Source organism: Laetiporus sulphureus (genome assembly GCF_001632365.1).
Source record: "Laetiporus sulphureus 93-53 unplaced genomic scaffold LAESUscaffold_72, whole genome shotgun sequence".
Classification (NCBI taxonomy): Eukaryota; Fungi; Basidiomycota; class Agaricomycetes; order Polyporales; family Laetiporaceae; genus Laetiporus; species Laetiporus sulphureus.
The window spans coordinates 7850-28960 of NW_024468581.1; the positions used below are offsets into that span (position 1 = coordinate 7850).

The following is a 21111-nucleotide window of genomic DNA, read 5'->3' on the forward strand; positions in this document are numbered from 1 at the left end:
CTACAAGACGACGAAATGACCAAAGGTTACCAGCACCTACTAAAAACTGGCAAGCGAGAGTTCGGAAAAGACCTTCAAGAGTGGAACTTCGAGCATGGATTGCTGCTCAGAAGAGGAAAGGTCTACGTTCCAAAAGACTCTACGCTGCGGAATGAGCTGATCGAGCTACACCATGACATTTCCACCGCCGGACACGCCGGACGATGGAAAACACAAGAGTTGATCAGCAGGAATTATTGGTGGCCAGGACTTACCATTGATGTTAAAAAGTATGTCCAAGGCTGTGTGGCTTGTCAAAGAAACAAGGCGAGCAAGCAAAAGCCGTACGGACTACTACAACCTAATCCAGTACCACAAGGGCCTTGGGAAATGGTTACCTGTGACCTGATTACACAGCTACCCCCAAGCCCAGACCACAGGGGAGAAAAGAAGACGGCCATCTTGGTAATTGTCGACCGATTCACCAAACATGCTCACTACTATGCAGTAGACGACACGGTGACAGCGTCTCAAGTAGCATCGATTTTCTACAATGAAGTATTCAAACTCCACGGAATCCCTCGGCAAATCATATTGATCGAGGCACACAGTTCTCAGCCAAGCTATTCCAGGAGTTCTGTCAGAAACTTCATATCAAATCTACGATGTCTACAGCCTATCACCCGGAAACAGACGGACAGACCGAACGAGTCAACCAGATTCTGGAACAATATTTGCGCATGTATTGCAATTACCGACAAACTGACTGGGCTACGCTACTGCCCACAGCGGAATTTGCTTACAACAATCAAGCTTCAGAATCGACTGGTCTGTCTCCGTTCTTCATTGAGCATGGTCGACACCCCCGCATGGCACCGGATGTACTGGAAGGAATACAACATCCATCCCTGGAACACTTATTCCACAACCGCGACCAAGCACAGGAACAAGCACGTGCCGCTCTGTCATTAGCAGCAGAACGTATGAAATGGTATTTCGATCTTAAAAAGCAGGACGTTCCTTTCAAAGTAGGAGACGAAGTGCTTATCCGAGGAAAAGACCTCCATGTCAAAGTCAAAAGCCAGAAGCTTGCGACTCAAAATTATGGACCATTCAAGATCCTCGAAAAGATCGGAGCCGTATCATTCAAACTGCAATTACCAGCGGACATGAAGATACACCCTGTGTTTCACGCTTCAAAGCTAATTATGTTCCATCAAGACTCGATCCCTGGACGCATACCTCCCCCTAACCCTCCAGTCATCATCGACGGAGAAGAAGAATGGGACGTAGAGGATATCCTCGATTCAAGAATCCGGTATAACAAAACCCAGTATCTTGTCAAGTGGTCAGACTATGACCACAGCGATAATACTTGGGAACCACTGGAGAACCTCACACATGTCAAAGACAAAGTAGAGGAATTCCATAAGACACATCCAGACGCCCCAAGAGCTAAGCCGCGAACACGCAAAGCGCACAAAATTGCCCTGTCTGACCACCCTGATGAGTTCATGTTTTTCTTCCGCCTTCACCCAAATGCCCGAGCACCCTACAAGGGATCTCACGAAGCTGTCGGATGGGATGTCAAGTCGGTAGAGGACTTAAACATTCTCCCACACTCCAGAATGCTCGTTGGCACCGGATTGGCGGTCGACCCCCCAAAATGGACATACATTCGAGTAGCACCCCGAAGTGGGCTAGCCCTCAAAGGAATTGATGTCGCAGCAGGGGTAGTAGACCCGGACTACACAGGGGAAATCAAGGTTCTGCTGGTAAACACAACCAGCGAACCATTTGAGGTCAAGACAGGCGACCGTATCGCTCAGTTCATATGCGAACGCTACGCCCCAGGAATCATTTCAGAGGCAGATAGTTCGCTCGCAAAACGAACAATACGTGGCGCCAGAGGCTTTGGCTCATCGGGACGATGAACCTTGAGAAGGGGGGGATGTCACGGTTTTACCGGACAAGTCATTAAAGGAACAAATGCTATTAAGAAGCATATCATTTTTCATCATTTCTCGTCGCACAAGAAGTCACGTGACCTAAAGAGATAAGATAACGAGGCATCTAGTCACATGACCTCGGATCTCCCTCGGCATTGTCACGTGACACCGAGCTCCTCGGCATGGCATCATATGGCGCAATCGCCATGACACCATATTGCGTGCTCAAGAGGAGCCCCGTCTCCGTGGGTTATTATTAGGCAGCCAATCAGGATAATTGGGACACATCGTACGATTGTAGCACCATCCAGTAGAATAGCGTGTGACTCGCTTATGAAGTACTGTACAGTAGCTAGACAATCATGTATATAAGGACCAGCGAGACGAGGAGGAGACCTCAGTCTTATTCTCCTTCGTCCACCACTACCATCACAGCGGGGTCTTACCAGACACTCGCAGTGTGCTATACATTTCATTATCATCCTCACTTGTGATAGCGCCACTTGCCTCGCCAGTAAGTCATACTTTGCGACTAGCAACTAGGCCTCGTCAGTGGGCACGTCGTACCGCCACAGCTCGTCGCTGTCGGCTCTTAGCCAGGAGACCCTCAAGGGGTTTCTATTTTGGTTGTCTATCTTTGTCATCGGCGTGCCGTGACAGTGGCTTGCGGATGATTCCGCGCTTTATGATGTGTGTGGTATCTACAACCCTAGCTGCTGCTCGCTGCCTGTCTGTGGACGATGCGCCTAGTGACGCAAGTGTGAGGAGCCTTCCACGCTCCTTGTTGGTTTCCTGATGCTTGTAGTGGGCGTCGAGGTCGATCCTGGGGGTGGCCTTGCGCTTTGAGGCTTTGGGCAGCTCAGAGTCTTGCTGAGGCTCACGCCGGGTAGAGATCAGATTGGAATGTGTGTCAAAAAAGCCGCGCGCTACGGCTGAAACTGCTTGTGCTGAAAATACGTGGCCACTTGTGTTAGACACTAAGCAGGGGCACAGAAAATGTCAGATTGTTTCTAATGTCACGGTAACACCGGACAAGAGATCAAAAAGACTAAAAAGGGACAGTCACGTGGAACGTGCCGCCCTGATCCCCCTGATCCCAAAAGTATCCCCCTGAACCCTATGTGGCACAAGAGCCTGTTGACTTACTGGTCGATGTGGCAGACGCAGGAAAGGGTGAGAGATATATGAAGGAGCTGGTGAGCTCAGTGAGTGCTATGGGTAGTAGACGAGGAGAAACAATCTGAGGTTTCGTCCCTACATGGCTGGTCTTATATACACGTACAGCGGGCTATCTTACCTAAGCTACCTATCTACGGGTATAAGCAAATGGCCATACACGGAACAATAGGATGTCCGGAAGTAGAACAATAAGTGGGAAGATCGATGGTTGCCGCAGTAATGCGTGTGCACATCATGCCTATCTTGGTTTTCTTTTTGTTCTCCGGTGTGAACATTGTACCTATCTAGGCTTCTGGCTAAACTAATAGGAAGCGGAAGGCCGATGCATAACAATAGTCCTTGTTCCCTTTGTTCCCAAATGGGTGCCTCTATTGTATCCTGGAATAGACAGGTCCGACCGTATCATCCACGGGTCTGGACCATAACATGTGATGTGGACTATCACCTGATCTCTACGCGTCACATCTGTGGCTGAGTGGCGTGAGATATTGGTGAAGCACGTGATCTGTGGTGTGAGAAAAGTCACGTGCGGACTTTGTGGCGAAAATCTGTGACAGGCAGAATACATCGCATCTGTGGCAGCAGCCCGTGAAGCCATGTGGCTGCAAAGTTTATTTAAACAAATAGGCTTCAATCAGTCCCAACCTACCCTGTTGTATGAGGATAATAATTCTGCAATTGCAATTGCAAGAGATCCTCAGTTTCATGCGCGTTCCAAACATTTTGATGTAAAATATCATTATGTGCGCAAACAGCAACAAAGGGGATGTATTAATATTGTTTATTGTCCTACTGAAGATATGATTGCGGACATTTTTACGAAAGCACTCCCCAAACTGCGGCATCAAAAGCTATCTCGTTTGCTTGGGATGTCCATCGGCTTGCGGGAGAGTGTTGAGAAAGCTGAACCTCACGACCGAGGCTCGGGAACAAGCCGAGGTACCGAGGCCCTCACAAATGAGAGTCCGGACCAATGTGGCTGAGGGATTAGATAATATTTTCTAATGTGTACATGTATATATAAAGGAATGCCATATCGGGAAGATCCGCATCATCCCGCATCCTCCTTCATCCCGGACGCTCACCCGCGTTCCGTGTTCCTAATCTGAGGCTTAATACACATGCTCTCCAACAGTCCATGGATTGGCTTTGTACATGTATAGATCATACATTGCTTGTAAGACACGGAAGATGATCGGAGAGCTCCGAAGTCCCCGAAAAGTTTATTTAATCGCATTTTAGTGTCATCAGTTGCCTAAAGCGGGACCAGCGCCTACGTAGGCGCTCGCGTTTCGATACTCATTTTTCGTTTTGCTTTTTCGCTTCCGAAAGATGCTTTTTTTATTATTTTTGTCCAAAGGGGCCCCTCATACATCCACACACAAAGAAATTGATTTTCTCAATTTTCTACAAGTCTGTGTCTCCCAGCCAAACACCGAGCGCGTTCGTCTGACGCCACGGTCACGTGCGTAGGAAATCGGTTCAGTGGGACAACCTCGAGTTAAGTCTGCATCCACTATCCCGTCAGACAGACTAAAGCGCTACACAGGTCTCTGTCACATTCCTGCGCTTTGTACGTGACTGCTGCTGAAGGGGAACATTTGCGTGTTCATCCATGCCAATATGTTCCGGAATCCATGTGGTCACCGCTCGCTGAAACTCATTCTCAAGTCTAATAGGAGGGGATTGTCCAATGCAGCACAGCGGTTCCCCCCGAAAGTCAGAGGTGCCTCATTTTGTGCATATTCCGATGATGGCGCTCATCGTTTGCAGCCTTCCCGTTCGCTTTCTCTACGGAGGAAGCGATCCTAAGGCTCGGCGTGCCAATGTCCATCAAATGCTGGGGCAGGGACTTTTTTCGTTCTGTCGCTGCGCGTTTACTGCCGGGAATGGGCTTCCAGCCGCTGCGGCCAAATCGCATACAGGCCATATACCTGCCGATCTGGTTGGTGGACGCCGAGGTCGAGGCGCAGATATGGGTGCAGGACCACTCCGACAAGAGCGAAACGATCGAGGTGCTTCTCGCGATTCCCTGTCATGGCGCATGCCCAAAATTGATATGGATATCTAGAGAATCGCGCGAGTGTTCTTCCAGCAGTCGTACGTTCTATTACCTGTTGCATTCTTGCTCGGTCTTCACGAACTTGTCCAAGATACGTGCCAGGTTCAGTGCTCGACATTGTTGGTAGATTCATGCTAATCCCACCACGGCGGAAGGTTTCGTATATGAACCATTGTCCCGAATTTCCCTCAACTCGATGCTCTTTGACAGAGGCTCTACGATTCGATTCTCTGAAGACCTTCTGACACAGCGCGGCACCGAGATTCTGTGCCTGCCATTCTCTGTCACGCCATTTCCCCTTCTTGATGTTGCGCGCTCGCTATCGTACCAGCAGGCTACCATCTCGGAACAGCTTAAGTTCGATCCCTCTGCTGTGAAAGCGAATCTCGTGCGTTTTTTCTTTATGCCTACAGAGGACATATGGTAGCTCAGTATGCTACAGTTTGCAGCCTACCCGGTGCTCGTGCCTATCTATCTTGCTCAATATGAGATGCCCGCGATCGATACTGGAGATCCCTTAACGTTTACTGCTATCCTGGAAGCCTTTACTAGAAAGGTAGGAGGCCATTTAAAATCTCTAGACACAAGACTCGCGCTCTTCTTTGAGGCATCATACCATACGCTATGCTTCTCGGCCAAGTGCATGTTCCAAGCTTGCCTTCCATATAAGATATCCAGCATCGACACGAAAATTGATCAGGGTCTTCTTACAGGGTCGCATCGTCACAGAAGACCGTGACAGGGAGCAAGCTCAAAGAATACTCAACAAGGATCCAAATGGGCCTGATTTTTTCAAACGCTTCATCGACTACCTCTCTCCCAGGGAATTTTGGGTCAACGATGGGTCCAACTCAATCTCTCGGTTCGCCCCGCTCGAACTGCACGCTACGATGCCACACGTGAAACTCAGTCAGGGTGCGCTGGAGAAGTGGGTGAATGACGCAGCGGCGACCAAGGGCGCCATAGAGTCCTACCAAGCGAAGTATTTCCCATGCAGTGCCACGGAATCTGGTGTGAATGTGGTTGATTGGGACGACCTGCGGATCAGGGAGTTCACTGACGAGGAGAAGATGGCCAACCGAGTTTGGATGGACCTTGGCAGAATGTGGATGGTCAACAAAAACGTCGAGGAGGTGCACCGGTTTTATCCTCGTCGAGTACAGCGCTCACCCTGGCGTTCGTGATATAGGTGTTCGCCATGATTATGAAAGCCGCAGAAGACTCGCGGGAGATTGACCGAGCCAGCTTCAGTCGCGAGGGCGGGGATGAGCATGCGAAGACCCCAGAGCAGCTGAAGGGGTTCCAGCGGCAGCTACAGGAGATTGATGAGAAACGGCGTCAGAGCAAACCAAGTTGGTTGGCAGAATGGGAGCTCAAGTCGTCCACTACAAGCGACGCGTCGGAGGGACAGGAGCACCGTTGATATTGTTCTGACATATGTACTTACATTATTGCATCCTGCATAAGCAAGCAGCGCGATGAGGCCTCTCGCATACAGTGACCCGCGGTTCTAGTGCATTTATGGAGTACGCTTGCTCGGCGATTTCTCGCCCTCTTTCGCCGGCCTATCCTGGTGGACATCCTTCCACTCTCTCCACCATCTCGGCATCCACTGTTCTCTCCATCGGTTTGCCTCCTCGAGCCTCTTTTCCAGCTCCTCCACGGTCCATGATTTGAATCTAAGCTCTATTGTCCTCGCGAACAACTGAGCCTTCATCTTCATCGCTCCTGGCACGTCTATGTCTTCTTCGTCATAATCATGCTCATCGATAACGCTGATCTCGAACGGAAATCTTATGTCAGGAGCAGAGATGTTCTTTTCCTTTATTGTCTAGCGATTGCGGAGTTAAGGGCATATTGTCAAGCACGTATAGCGGAAAGAACTCACATTTATCTTCCTCTTGACAGCTACCATGTACAGATCCACGAGCAAGAACATCTCGTTCCGCAGCCTCTCTTCAAGTGTGGCAGGTCGGATCCGCAGGTCATCCCATAGTGCAGATGATGCATCTAGGTTTGCCGCGCCCTCCGACTTGCCTTTTCTCTTCAGCCATCGCGATATGAGCTGGTTCGTCCACTCTGGCAGCGCGTCCAGCATCCGGAAGTCCAACTTAGCTGCTGAATGTGCGATGGGGTACATGTAATCCTGCCGCTCCATGAGGAGATAGACTCCCTTGTTATGTGGGAGGCGTCTCCATTGCCTTTGGAGAAACCTGGGTCCCAGCCACGACGGGACGAGGTATCTATCTGTGTTCTCAACGATGATGCGACCCTGAATACAATCGAGTGAGTAACTAGCGAGATATAGAAGAGGCTTCGGGGAGGGGGGAAGGATTGCTGCAAGACGCGTGCAATGATGACGGTAGTGACAATACTGCGTGTACAGCAGCGATCGCGAGAGAAGCGATTGTAATCAGACTTGCCTTCTTGTGCCACCCTTCAAGCACGACTGTGAGAGGCTGCCCTTCCCTGCTTTCGTACTCTGCCAAATACACCGGCAATAAGAGGGGAAATACTGCGAACTGCACCGATCAGATGTCGTCTTGCCATGCCGAAGGCGTATGAAAATGATACGCACGAGATTCTCCTTCACCGAGGCAGGATCGAATCTGACTTCCTCATAAAGCGTGGTCTTGTCAGGATGAAGGGAACGGATCGCGTCCATGAAATGTAGTGGTGTACGTGTGAATGGCAGGCATAAGATGTTCTGACCTTGCTCCTTGATGTTCGTCGCGGTCGCCGGTAGATGCCAAGCTCCCCCGAGTTCTCGCGAAGCAAAAGAAAGTTTTGATAAAGGATCGTGGTCAAAGCCTGATGGCGATGGAACCAAGTGAATAAAGGAGATTTGAAGATACTAGCGTGGCACCATACCTGGGATACAACTGTGCGCTGCGTGTTATCAGAAAAGATCGGTAGAGTCTGAGCAGACGCACGAGAGTTGATCGACCTGTGTGACCGTAATACTGTGCTGAACAGAAACCAGCCAGCGTTAGACTATACAGCAGAGCGCAAGACTTGGATTTAATCTATTTACCTTTCCAAGTTCTCCGTCCGGACTTGCATACACCCATGCAGTTGCCTCGAGGGTCATATCTATCATCCATATGGGCAGATAGACCGCTTTTACACGCAATGGCATAACGGGTATAGATCGCGGCCAGGGGAAGGCCCTCATGAGAGACCTGAGGACACCCATATGTCCGCATCTAACGGACATGGATAAATCGAGTCGTTTGCTGGCCTCCCACTCCGTCATTTCAAACGGAATCACTATAAACGTAGTCATCGTTGAGACTCATATACCTGACGAATCTAGTAGGAACCGCTGACTCATAACTTTCGAATGGTATTTAGGTATGTTGGAGGCATTTCTGCGTGGTATTCTTCCAGACAGCCGGAACGGTAATGTGCCCCTGCGCGATGCAAGTTGTAGCATCACTACTCAAGGTTTTCGCGTTCCAAGGCCGGCTCGCTCTGCGTAAATTGAGATGAAGCAAACAGCTAATGAGAAAATATGGGTGTGGATGAGCGTTGAACGTTGAGGTGTTGAATCTTGATGCGCCACACCCACACCGCAGAAGCGGCGAAGCCTGAGTGAGTACACCATCACGTGCACCCGAGTCCTTTCGACTCTGGCTCTGTGGTTTTGTCGAGCATTGCGAAATCGCTTCTCTCCACGGTCTCTTCTGACTCACAGCAAGTGTCGCCCTCCCAAGCTGCACGCGATGGAACAGAATTTGGATCAAGTCGTTCAGGCCATTGCGATTGCGTCCGATCCAACGCGAGGATCCTTGCACCAGCAGGCTTTGGAGTATCTCTCATCCATCCAACAAAATGCCGCCAGTGCATGGCGCTTGGCTCTTGCTTTGTTCGTGGAAGCAAATCCGAATGGTTCCCGAAAATATCCAACACAAGCAAGGTTCTTTGCGTTACGATTACTAGACGAATTTCTGGACAATCGGTGGGTCTCCGGCAATGGAACTTCTGCGCGTAGTGCGCGCGTCAACTGACTCTGCATGCCACGGTTGTGTTAGCTTTGAGCCTCTAGATGATGAGTCTTTCCAAACCTTGCGCCAGTCTTTCGTATCCTATATACAATCTGAATATCTGTACGGCTCAGCAGAAGTTGAAGCTCCTTGTAGGTCCCCGCAGTCCGAGCACTTCTGCATGATGCTGATTTCGCTCCAGTCCTACGCAACAAGTTTTCACATACTCTCACTCTATTTTTCCTGTGCACTTACATGGACAAATGGCCGACATTCTTTACTGATCTATTCGCGCTAATCCGCCCTGCGGAGTCGACCTCGCAGTCGACATTCAATCACCATGTATCCCTCCTGTTCTTTCACATCGTACTGGAAATCTCTGGTGAAGTCGCAGATCAGATGATCAAGGCGGCTAGACCCTTCAATCAGGAACGTCACACGAGAGATGGCAGAGTTAGAGACGCTGTGCGTGAACGAGATGCAGGCCGTATCAACGAAGCCGTTTTGACTATTGTGGCGGATGGTGCTGAGAGGATGGCCAGGTCAAGGAAGGAGGGCGCATCTGCAGATCGGGAGCTGGACACGGCTATTGAAGTAGTGGATTGGGGAGTTCGGACGTTTGCCTCTTACGTCGGTGAGTCCCTAAATGTCATTCTATTTCCTTAGGTCTGAATACACTGTCAGGCTGGATTGACATCAACCTCACTGTGACACCGACGACTGTACCGCTACTATTCAACCTTTTGTCGGATTCTTCATTGCCAATCCGCTTGGCTACTTCTTCTGCTCTTGTAAAGATCGTCGGAAAAGGCCTCAAAGAGCCGGGAGACAAGTTACAGCTGATCAAGGTTCTGTCTCTCACTCAAGTTCTCGATGCGCTCGAATCCAAAACACGAGTCCAACAAGCGGCTCGTGGTTCCGACGTTGACGAAGGAGAGGAGTCATATCGAGAGGCTCTCGGCAGGCTACTGAATATCCTTGGCCTGGAAATATGCAAAATCATCGATGTACGTGTTAGCGTCTTTGTCGTGGTATTTTCTGATCATGGCTTCAGGAATCTACCATCAATGACGTCCGCTCAGATGCCAATCAGATATTGCAGCAAACGCTTCCGATCATGCTGCGTTTCATGGCGGATGAGTACGACGATACAGGATCAACGGTCTTCCCTTTTCTCCAGACTGTGCTTTCGAGCGTGAGTCATCATGTCTCCCTGTACTCATGTGTCACTTATGGATGATCGAATAGTACAAAAAATCGAGAAAGACGTCCTCAGAACCACTAGACGAACAGAAGAGATCCTTTCTGACGTCTTTACTCAGAGTTATCCTGCAGAAGCTCAAATGGGAAGAAGACTGTGATCCAGAAGACATGGATGAAGACGACAAAGTTGCCTTCGAGGAACTCCGCAAGGTACTTTCTACCGTCATCAAAACCGATCAATGTTAACTAGTTGCGCAGGATCTGCGGACATTCCTGGATGCAACGCTACTCATAGAACAAAATCTGGTCACGGAAGCATTGCGAAGTCTGGTCATCAACACTTTGACAGCATATCAAAGTGGCACTCCTGTCAAGTGGAACGATGCAGAGCTAGCGGTATACTTGGTTTACAGTTTTGGAGAAATTAATAAGAGTATGTTGCCTCTGCAATGTCGATGCTTCGCTTGTTTGACAGTGCTTGTAGGCGGAAGCAAAGGACGTGCGGCGTTCTGCCAGGCTCCGGCCATTGACAGAGAAAAGCGCAAGGAGACGGATTACTCCGGGTATCCGCTAACGACGCATGGCGAATTGCTCTATGCCCTCGTACGCTCAGGTATTGCGGGGTATCCCAACAAGACTGTGGTCATGCAGTTCTTTGAGACTGTTGCACGGTATGGCGACTTCTTCAAAGTTCGGAAGGATTGTATCGTTCCAACTTTACAGGCCATGATGGACACTCGGTGAGCGAGGTATTCGAACTAGATATCCTATAGAGCTGATGACGACTGATCTAGAGGTCTGCATAATCCTGTGTCGAGCCTCCGCTCACGAGTATTCTATTTGTTCTATCGATTCATCCGAGAAAGCAAGAATGAAATTTCTCCGGAGCTTGCCGTATCATTACTGCAAGGAATGCGCGACCTGCTTTCAATCCAGGTGGAGCTGCCCGAGCTCGAGAATCCTGAGCAGCAAGATCTGTTGACAGAAGCTGTCAACAACCCGGGCATCTTTGATGCACAGCTGTACCTCTTCGAAACGGCTGGCACACTAGCTTCGCTCCTCTACAAGGCTCCGGAACAGGGTTCTGCGCTTCTTCAGTCCATTGTAAGGCCATTGCTGGCTGAGTTGTCTCTGAATCTGCAGGCGGTGAAGGGGGTAGAGGACGTGATGCCGATACTAAAGGTTCATCATATCATCATGGCTCTAGGGAATATTGCCAAAGGATTTCCAGATTATCCTTCGCCGATTCCGGCAGGATACATTCTACCACCGTTGGATGTGTTTAACGAGGTGGCGCAAGCTATTCTTGTGTCTCTCGAGGCGATGAACGTATTCAAGGTTGTGCGGGATGCGGTACGTAGCGGTGCTGGCTTTCGATGTCTCACTCTCATCTACTAGCGTTAGACACGATTCGCTTTCGCCCGTATTCTCGCTACCACTGGACCGAATGTCACCAAACTCATTCCATCCTTGATGGCCAGCCTCTTGGCGCACTTCGAGCCCTCAGAACTGGTTGATTTCATGAACTTCATCGGTCTCCTCGTTCATAAACTGCAGGTAGGAGCAATCCATCCTCTCATGAAGGTTGTGTGCCGAACTTCAGAGCAGGAGGATATGTTTGATGTGCTCGACCAGCTGGTTGGACCGTTAAGTGCACATATCAACGCCATTATGTCTCAAGCGGTATCGGGAACGGATGATGAGCTTGCTCGCGCGGATACCAAGAAGGCCTATCTCGCTCTTCTGAACAACATCATGGCTTCAAAACTGCACCCTGTTTTCATATCAGAACGTGAGTTTACTTAGCGCATTGCCCGCAATCGTATTGAAAGCGCCTTAGGAAACAAAGGGCAATTGGAAGGCCTGCTGGGCAGTATGCAGCGATTAGCAGAAGACGTGTCAGACCCATTCAGCCAGAAGGCGGCCTTCACATTCTTCGCCCGATGCGTGGCCGTATGGGCACGGCCTAACCCGGACACGCAGGCACAGGTGCTACCTGGCTTCGAACGCTTTGTGTACGAGCGTCTGGTCCCTACAGCGTTCATCGCACTGTCGTCGCCGCAATTTAATGTCAAGGATGGTCAGATGCTCGTAGTATGTACAGCTACTTCTGAAGGGCTACAAGGTGATGCTCACAGGAGTCGTCGCCTAGGTGCTGCATGAGATTTGCAACTTCTTGCAAGCCATCTCAAAAGCCCGAGGGCAGGAAGCGTTCGATTTCTTCGTCGCCGTCTTCCTCCCTGCGCAAAATTGGCCTGAACCTGCTGCAATCGAGTTCGTCACAAAAATGCGGGATCTTGACGCCAAAGCGTTCCGAAAATACTTCGCTGACTTCGTTCGCGCATCACGATCATAATGCCTTCATCCTATAACATGTCTTCTATGCATCGCTTTCTCTTCTATTAGTCTACACACAAACAAACGCAATTACTTATACTGTTCATCAACGTCTTCCTTACCGCACTGACGTATGCAATTGGATCATAATGACTACGTCGTCCGTCATGCATACTCTCGATGCGCCAGGACATTGTAATACTATGCTGTGCTGATAGAACAGCGTATCTGTCGACCGCGAATGAGAATCCCCAGCAAGGATGAGGATTGGGAACAGATTGGCACGGCAGACATTTTCCGATTTATCAGTGTGAAAAATAGTGTGGGAATGTCGGCTGATGTCTTACATTTGTGACAAAGATTTGCCAATATAGCATTTAATCGGCAAATAGTGCGCGTTCACAACCAAAGTGAAACATTTTCGACATGAAATGCCATCGTTGCAAATATTTATCGCATGTGTAAGAAATCAGTCGAGATTCACACACAATTTCCCACATTGATAAATTGCATCACGTCTGCCGTGTGGTGACCCAGACCTCTGTTCCCGCATTCTGTACCTTAGCTTCACGTGATTCTTAGCGCTCCATCCTCGTTGGCAGTACGCGCCGCACTCTCATCTCGTCGAACACACAGACTTGACATCTGGGGCCACATTTGCACTCGAAATATTTTGCTTTCTGTAATCAACAAACCCCTACATTCCATCGCTCCATTTCAAGTAGCTGAACCTGAGGCTGAGGAGACCGTAATGGCAGCACGTATGTTTTATGATGCTAAGGTAGCTCCCCAAATTCTCAGAGCATGAATCCGCCAGCACTCCGATCGAGGGGGAAGCCCAAGATTGTAAGGAGCTCGTGTGCCAGTAGCTCCTGTGACTGACCGATTTTGGCTAGAGACCTGTGAAACGGGTATGCCGTTCCGAAATCTTCATTCCTTTCCTTCGTTGAGAGGAGGTGCGATGTAGCATGGGCCAGATATCTCCATCGACGAGACATGGTCCAAGCTATCGAAGAATATCGTCGAGATCCAGAATCATAATGCGGCGAATCTGTCCTACGAAGAAAACCATCGATACGCATACAACATGGTGTTATATCGTCATGGGGAAACACTGTACAAAGGGACCAACAAATTAATTGCTGAGAATCTGGAGAAGCTCGCGAACGAATACATATTTCCTGCGTTTCCCAGTGGCAGCGAGGACGATCCTCTTGAGAAGGCTCAAGCAGGGGAGACGCTGCTGAAAGCTGTGAGGAAAGTATGGGACGACCACACATCTAGTCTGTCTAAGCTGCGTGACGTTCTCAAATACATGGTATGTTGACACGTTTCTAACTGATCGACTTACTTCGATATCCTTTACTAGGATCGTGTCTACACCAAGGACGCGAAGGTGCCGGAGATATGGGATTCTGGCCTGCTCCTTTTCATCAAGCATATATTGCGATCTCCCATCGAAGACAACCTGGTCAATGCTATCCTCACCGAGATTCATACAGAGCGCGACGGGTATGTGATCAATCGCTCGGCCGTGAAAGGCTGTGTGGACGTGCTTCTACAGCTCTTCGATGAGCGTTCCGAGAAGTCGGTGTATGCGCGAGACTTGGAGCCTGCCGTGCTCAAAGAGAGTGAGGCATTTTATAAAAAGGAGGGCATCCAGCTGTTGGAGACATGCGATGCACCGGAATACTTGCGAAGAGTATACTTATGCCGTTATATGCATGTTCTTTTCTTAGGCTGACTGTCTTCAGGTAGAAATCCGGTTCCAGCAAGAAGAATCGAGAGCGCACCATTACCTGTCATCCAAGACCAGCCTGTCTCTACGACGACTTCTGGAACAAACCTTGTTGACACCACACCTGTCGACCGTACTCTCCATGCCCAACTCCGGACTAGACATGATGATTGACACGGACAAGATCGACGACTTATCCCGCTTGTACCGTCTGTTCACAATGGCCACTATAGGCGTCCCGACCCTCAGAAAGGTTCTGAGAGAAAGTATCATTCGACGAGGAAGAGAGCTTAAGTCCGCTAGCCTGAATGCGGATGCCGATGACCTCCAAGCACAAGATGAGATGACCACTACTTCGAAGCTCAAGGGCAAGGGCAAAGCGCGTGTTGCGGCTGCTTCACAAACGCTGTCGCTTGCACTGAAATGGGTACAGGATGTGTTGGATCTAAAGGACAAGTTTGATAGGATCTGGGTGAGTGCTTTTCAGAGCGATAGAGACATTGAGAGCGGCATGAACGAGGTATGTGATCTGTACAATGTCTCTTGGAGAGATCAAGCAGCTCTCGTTCAGGCCTTCGAGACGTTCGTCAATCAACATGAGAAGGCGTCAGAATTTATCTCATTGTTCATCGATGACAATCTGAAGAAGGGTCTGAAAGGAGTAGGTTTCAGTGCGCGTTATCCTTTCGCATAGAGGCTGAACAATACACCAGAAATCAGACACTGAGGTCGATCAGGTCCTCGACAAGACAATCACTATCTTCAGGTTTTTAACGGACAAGGACATCTTCGAGCGTTATTACAAGGGGCACCTTGCGAAGCGCCTGCTTCAGGGTCGGTCCGTCTCAGACGACGCAGAGCGCGGCATGCTCGCCAAGCTCAAGGTCGAATGCGGCTACCAGTTCACGCAGAAGCTGGAAGGCATGTTTCATGATATGAGGATATCCGCGGAGCACATGCAATCGTATAGGGCATATCTAGCAAAGACAACCGTAAAATCCAGCTTTTTAGAGACTTTCGGACATGGCTGATTCTCTAACAGGCGCCTGAAGTTGAGATATCAGTGACAATCATGACCTCGACATTCTGGCCCATGTCGTACTCAGCTGCACCCTGCAATCTCCCGGATCAGCTCATCAGGGCATGCAAGTCCTATGAACAGTTCTACCTTTCTAAGCATTCAGGACGGCGAGTTACGTGGCAACCTTCCTTGGGTAATGCCGATGTGCGCGTGAGATTCAAGGCCCGACAGCACGATCTCAACGTCTCAACTTTTGCATTGGTGATTCTGCTCTTGTTTGAGGACCTCCCAGATGGCGAAACCCTCACTTACGAGGTAGGGATTCTTAATCTTATGCTGTATGTGACTGATGAGGTGTCCGCAGGAGATCAAAACCGCGACGGCCATCCCAGAGACAGAGCTGCAACGCAATCTGCAATCTCTCGCCTGTGCAAAGTATAAAATCCTAAAGAAGCATCCACCAGGGCGCGAGATCGACCAGAACGACTCGTTCTCATTCAACTCGGACTTCAGTTCACCACTTCAGAAGATCAAGATCAGCACTGTTGCCAGTCGCGTGGAGAACGCGGATGAACGAAAGGAGACGAAGGATCGTGTAGATGAAGAACGGCGGCATCAGACGGAGGTATGTGGAATATGTGCGTTCCACCGATTCATCCTTGCAACTGAATATGTGTAGGCATGCATCGTGCGCATTATGAAGGACCGCAAGCATATGACACACAACGATCTCATGAATGAGGTGACGCGACAATTAGCGGGTAGATTCCATCCCGATCCCATGGTCATCAAGAAGCGCATCGAAGGACTTATTGAGGTTCGTCTTTTGATTTTTGGATTTTTTGGCAAGATGGTTGACGCACGCTGTCTGCAGCGAGACTACCTAGAACGATGTGAAGATCGCAAATCGTACAATTACTTGGTACGCCCGTTTTTATCGGCATTCGTTTGCATGAGACTAACGTCTGGTTCAGGCATGAATGGACCCGCAGTGTAGTGCAGTGCTCATCTGTATCAGTATAATATTTCAAGGGTAGCTGGCTCCAGATGCCTCACGGCTGACTCGCTCCAGCTTATCGCACTCAACATTGTCCGACAATTCTGCGTTCATAATAAATTACACTCAGCTCTAAGTCTGCATTGCTTCTAGATGTCGCAATTGTTACAGCTCGTCCTTCGAGTGAGTGCCGTCCTCCTCCAAGCGGCCGAATGCCTTCAGCAACCCTAAATGCACGCGAAGTCAGTTCGTACTGTCACAGTTAGCAGCGATGCTACGCACGTCGCTTCATGTCTGGGCCGATCTCATTGGGCAGAATGACGTTGTATTCTACGTATAGATCACCGAAAGCACCTTCCTGCTCGTAGATTGGCATGCCCTCGCCCTTGATTGTCTGCACAAATCCTGCGATCAATTCAGCATGCAGTGACAGGGCACTCGAGAGAGATTGTCTGTACCTGGTTGCGTCACGCCATGTCGTTTGAGCTGTACGATGTGTCCATCTAGATGTGTGAGATTGCGTTCGAATCCTAGCAGCGCCTATGTGTGCGTTAGCTCAGCACTGTCAATGAGTAAATGAAGCAGCAATCACTTCTTCGACCCCAATCGTTTCCTTCCAGTACAACCCAGACTCCTTACGCCTCCAGCCTCCCTTGTCCCTCCTGCTCCGCACGCGAATGACGATATCTCCCGCTTCCCAGTCTGGGCTCTCGTCGCCCTCGCCCTCAAATACGACTTCATGGCCCTCCGATGCACCCTTGGGCACCTCGAGCGTGTAGTGCTGCGTGTGATCGAGGACCTTAGCGCCAGAGCAATGCGGACACTTGCGGCCGATGGTCTTGCCCTGCCCGCCACAGGAGCCGCAGGTCACCTGCGCCTGGCTGTACATGCCTGGCATGATCTGCTGGCGGATGACCTGCACGCCGCTGCCACCGCAGACCGGGCAGGTGTGGACGTCCGAAGTGGAGGCAGCGCCGGTGCCACGGCAGTGATCGCATAAGATTCGCTTCTTCACCATGAACTATAGGAGATGATGAGAAATGAGAGACGTGTACTGTAGCAGTGGTCTCACGTCGATGTTTGCGCCTGTGTACCTGCATCGAGTATGCACGAGGTCTGTCAGTCGTGGAGTCGAGAGATGACTGCACGGTACGTACAAGTCCGACAGGCTGACTTCCATGTCGGAAACGGAGTTGGGGCCCCTGCGCTGTTGATTCGCCGGGTCTACAGGATGGTACGAATTTAGCAGACGTCACGAGAAACCAAGTGAGCCACTAACGACCACCGCCAAAGAAGTTCGAGAAGAGGTCGAACGGATTTGCATAATGTTGGCCGCCCTCATTCGCCTTAAGGCCCTCCTGAAGGCGACAAATAACCTCGTTAAGCACACCTTTTCAGCTCATGGTTCTCATGTGAAACTCGCCTCTCCATGTCGATCGTATATTTGCTTTTTCTATCCTGGAGTCAGCGCGTCACTCCACATTTGACTGAAGACTAGGATTTACCTGAGGGTCCGAGAGGATCTCGTATGCTGTGAGCCAAAGATGAGATGTCTGACACATGTGTCATATAAATTGCGGCGACGGACCGTGTGCAATCTCTACGAACTTTTCCTCTGAGCCTGGATCCTTGTTCTTATCCGGGTGATACTTCCGACTGACACGTCCTTCAATCACACAAACCTCCCATAGGCAGTGCCACTCACCTAAGCCGCTTATAAGCCTTCCTGATGTCCTGCTCGGAGGCTGAACTAGAAACTAGAATGAATTCGCACTGTATGAGCGAGCCATCCGCCAAGGTAGCAAAGTGCGCGCGCACGACTAACGCTCGAGAGCTTTGTAGAGATCTGCAGCATTCACCAAAAGTGAAAGGAAGAGCAGCCAGAACAGAACGAGCAGAAATGTCGAACCCATGGTGCCGGTAGCAGAACGTGCAACAGGCAGTGGCGAGTCTGCAAGAGCCCTAAGAGCCACGTACAACGCGCGATCACGTGCCTTCTATGATCGCGTGGGCGATGCGCGTCGCGCGAGTCTCCCTGTCTTTCCCTCCGTCTTCAAGCATATGCGATTTAAGTTCTTGAAACGGGAGTACAGCAGTCCAACTTGGATGGTACATTTTAGAAAGGATAATTGCACAGGTAGACAACATGAAGCGCATTGAATTTGTGGAGCAACGCGCTGACTTTAGGAACAGTGGTGCGCGATTTTTCGGAGAATTACGGTATGGTACATCAAAGTTGTTGTAAACGATGCTCAATCTTGCTTACCCTTCCTTGCTGAAGCTTTACCAGTGTGGTTCCAGAAAGAGACCATGAAGCACTCCAGATGCAACAAGAAGAAGCAATGTCGAAAGCGAATATGTTACCAGTAAACTTGCAAACCATCAGCAGCTGAATCATATCAAGGTCATTCATGCTACCTTTCCGGGCTCTGCTGTGCAGGTTGAGGTCATACCCCATTGATGGGGGGTTCCACTGCCCATGTGGTATGCAGTGCATACTTCGCATGCCCACATCGCGTAAAGGTATGTATCGAGGCACGACTTATACATAGTCGGTGTGATGATGGCAGGGATCATGTAGATGGGAATACTGCTGAACGCTCTCTCCGGCTTCAGGTCCACTGTTTCCGTGCGCCGCGGTGAGGTGTGCGAAGATGAAGACTGCGAGAGTGGGTAGGAGGTGCATGATGGATGCGGCGGGCAATGAGCAATGAGCGTGACAAACTGAGTTGTCACGGAGGAAGCTGTCCACGGTGTCCAGGGGCCTTGAGCGGACACAACCACGTGGAGCGAGTATGTATCGATCGGCGGGGGAGATCGCATCTAACAAGTAGCAAACAGCTTGGCGCGTGGGCCATCTGTCAAGCTGGACCGAAAAGCATGGTGAGCCTTCATCCACCATAGGCGCCCTTGTCAACGACTCGAGCAGATGCGGTTCCGAAAGTCACACGCCGGCTGGCATCATGTTCGGGAGCGAAAATAGAGTCATCCGTGCCAGCGCAGGAGCCGTTAGTGGGTGAGGGACGACCCCTCGCGTCGTGTGGATATGTTCTAGAAAACCTCGAGGCAGAGGCCGGATTATTTGTGGAGCACTTGCGCTATCATCTCCATCATGTGGACATCCTTCTGCTGGCTGCACTAGGTTCTGTACGAATCTCTTCAACCAGTCGCTGATCAAACCATCGAAGCAGACGTTGTAACGCTGAACACTGCTTGGTAATCCATCCGGGTCCGGTCGGTCGGGATATTTTGATGACTCTCCTTGAGCGAAGCCCCGAGCATGCATAGTCGCCCGCGATCCACACACCTATATAACTGGCTTCACACAGGTCATTCCGTCTCCGCACAAAGGCGACGTGAGGTATCCATCCCTCCGACCTGTCGGAAATCCCTCCCCTCCATTCCTCCACCGCATGAGCAAAACACCAGGCGACGACGAGACGCTGGCGGGCGCCGAACCGCATGCCCAACATGTGGACATCGTCCAGGCTGAGGCTGCCTTCATCGAGCTGTCCAGAACACTCTCAAGGCATTCGCGCGCGACGCAGTTCAACGATGGAAGAACAGAAAAGGGATATGAGCAAGACATCGAGAAAGCAAGAGAAGCTGACTCGGAGGAGACGTTCGACCTGCGCGAGTACCTCAGCAGCACCAATGATGCCATGCAGAGTGCTGGCATCAAGCACAAACACGTCGGTGTCACTTGGGAAAATCTTCGCGTGGAGGTGCTCGGAGGAACAGACCACAAGGTATAACCAGTTGCTTTATCGTGAGCGTTCATCACGGCTCATAAACTTGTACTATAGCTATACGTTAGAACGTTTGGACGTAGGTAGCAGCAAGAATATCTGCTGTGTCGTTGCTCACGTTTTACGCAGAGGATGCCCTGAATTTTTGGCTCACTCCATTCTTACTGCTTCAGCCACTGGTCTCAAAATTGCTTCCCTCCAAGCACGTCGAAACAACACCTATTCTTCAAGAGTAGGCGTACACCGTCAAATCGTAGCATCACGAGTATATTGACAAAATTCACAGGGAGTCGGGGCTTCTGAAGCCGGGGGAAATGTGCCTCGTTTTGGGATGTCCTGGGGCGGGCTGTACCACGTTCCTCAAGACCATGGCTAACGAAAGGCGGGAATATGCGAAGATATCGGGTGATGTCCGGTATGCCGGTATCAATGCGCACGAGATGGCCAAGTATTACAAGGGCGAGGTTGTCTACAACCAAGAGGGTAAGCACGCGTGAAACGATGCAAGCCTCGTGGAGCTGACAAGCGACCCAGACGACATCCATATCGCGACATTGACCGTCTCGCAGACGCTTGCATCCGCATTGTCGCTGAAGACACCTGGGCCAAACGGTCGCCTGCCGGGGATGTCGCGTAAGGAGTTCAACCAGACTGTCATGGACGTCTTGCTCCGCATGCTGAACATCCCGCACACGGCGAACACGTACGTCGGCGACGAGTTCGTGCGAGGCGTGTCAGGAGGGGAGCGCAAGCGCGTGTCGATCGCGGAAATGATGGCCACGCGGGCCCATGTGCTGTGCTATGACAACTCGACCCGCGGTCTCGACGCGAGCACCGCGCTAGACTTTATCAAATCGTTGAGGGTTATGACGGATGTCCTCGGCCAGACAGTCTTCGTGACATTGTTCGTA

General features: G+C 50.4%; 5 protein-coding genes across 5 annotated transcripts; 3 read left to right on the top strand and 2 right to left on the bottom strand.

Annotated features, from left to right (window-relative positions):
* Window positions 1–4630: 4630 nt before the first annotated feature.
* LAESUDRAFT_731876 (uncharacterized protein) lies at window positions 4631–6488 on the top strand. Its single transcript, XM_040910134.1, has 7 exons — window positions 4631–4833; window positions 4881–5122; window positions 5179–5207; window positions 5261–5271; window positions 5325–5557; window positions 5612–5725; window positions 5883–6488. The coding sequence occupies exons 1-7, from the start codon at window positions 4731–4733 to the stop codon at window positions 6351–6353; spliced, it is 1203 nt and encodes a 400-aa protein (XP_040758550.1). The 5' UTR covers window positions 4631–4730; the 3' UTR covers window positions 6354–6488.
* Window positions 6489–6688: 200 nt separating this feature from the next.
* Window positions 6689–8308, bottom strand: LAESUDRAFT_764264 (uncharacterized protein; the record flags this gene model as incomplete). Its single annotated transcript, XM_040913409.1, has 7 exons — window positions 6689–7000; window positions 7058–7441; window positions 7545–7691; window positions 7748–7980; window positions 8041–8051; window positions 8103–8137; window positions 8204–8308. The coding sequence occupies 7 exons, from the start codon at window positions 8306–8308 to the stop codon at window positions 6689–6691; spliced, it is 1227 nt and encodes a 408-aa protein (XP_040758551.1).
* Window positions 8309–8812: 504 nt separating this feature from the next.
* Window positions 8813–12957, top strand: LAESUDRAFT_687529 (ARM repeat-containing protein). Its single transcript, XM_040905957.1, has 13 exons — window positions 8813–9130; window positions 9204–9307; window positions 9358–9789; window positions 9840–10162; window positions 10210–10350; window positions 10404–10568; window positions 10617–10791; window positions 10843–11098; window positions 11153–11711; window positions 11763–11915; window positions 11967–12150; window positions 12199–12452; window positions 12511–12957. The coding sequence occupies exons 1-13, from the start codon at window positions 8895–8897 to the stop codon at window positions 12712–12714; spliced, it is 3186 nt and encodes a 1061-aa protein (XP_040758552.1). The 5' UTR covers window positions 8813–8894; the 3' UTR covers window positions 12715–12957.
* Window positions 12958–13446: 489 nt separating this feature from the next.
* LAESUDRAFT_764266 (Cullin-domain-containing protein) lies at window positions 13447–16451 on the top strand (the record flags this gene model as incomplete). The annotated part of the gene is made up of 12 exons (XM_040913410.1): window positions 13447–13456; window positions 13513–13541; window positions 13592–13606; window positions 13663–14013; window positions 14065–14397; window positions 14450–14953; window positions 15005–15094; window positions 15147–15425; window positions 15476–15769; window positions 15819–16079; window positions 16134–16271; window positions 16329–16451. 12 exons carry the CDS (start codon window positions 13447–13449, stop codon window positions 16449–16451), a joined length of 2427 nt encoding a protein of 808 aa, XP_040758553.1.
* A 274-nt stretch (window positions 16452–16725) lies between these two features.
* LAESUDRAFT_665172 (DnaJ-domain-containing protein) lies at window positions 16726–18364 on the bottom strand (the record flags this gene model as incomplete). The annotated part of the gene is made up of 11 exons (XM_040905171.1): window positions 16726–16856; window positions 16910–16991; window positions 17044–17472; window positions 17524–17545; window positions 17609–17675; window positions 17731–17841; window positions 17871–17904; window positions 17957–17982; window positions 18040–18107; window positions 18157–18208; window positions 18277–18364. 11 exons carry the CDS (start codon window positions 18362–18364, stop codon window positions 16726–16728), a joined length of 1110 nt encoding a protein of 369 aa, XP_040758554.1.
* Window positions 18365–21111: the final 2747 nt, after the last annotated feature.

Excerpts from the sequence above, each read along its gene's own strand:
- LAESUDRAFT_687529 (XM_040905957.1), top strand. The coding sequence starts at position 8,895 with ATGGAACAGAATTTGGATCAAGTCGTTCAGGCCATTGCGATTGCGTCC. Across the intron at positions 9,131-9,203 it reads GACGAATTTCTGGACAATCG|CTTTGAGCCTCTAGATGATG; the intron begins GTGGGTCTCCGG and ends CGGTTGTGTTAG. Across the intron at positions 9,308-9,357 it reads AGCAGAAGTTGAAGCTCCTT|TCCTACGCAACAAGTTTTCA; the intron begins GTAGGTCCCCGC and ends ATTTCGCTCCAG.
- LAESUDRAFT_731876 (XM_040910134.1), top strand. The coding sequence starts at position 4,731 with ATGTTCCGGAATCCATGTGGTCACCGCTCGCTGAAACTCATTCTCAAG. Across the intron at positions 5,558-5,611 it reads CTGCTGTGAAAGCGAATCTC|TTTGCAGCCTACCCGGTGCT; the intron begins GTGCGTTTTTTC and ends AGTATGCTACAG. Across the intron at positions 5,726-5,882 it reads TGGAAGCCTTTACTAGAAAG|GGTCGCATCGTCACAGAAGA; the intron begins GTAGGAGGCCAT and ends GTCTTCTTACAG.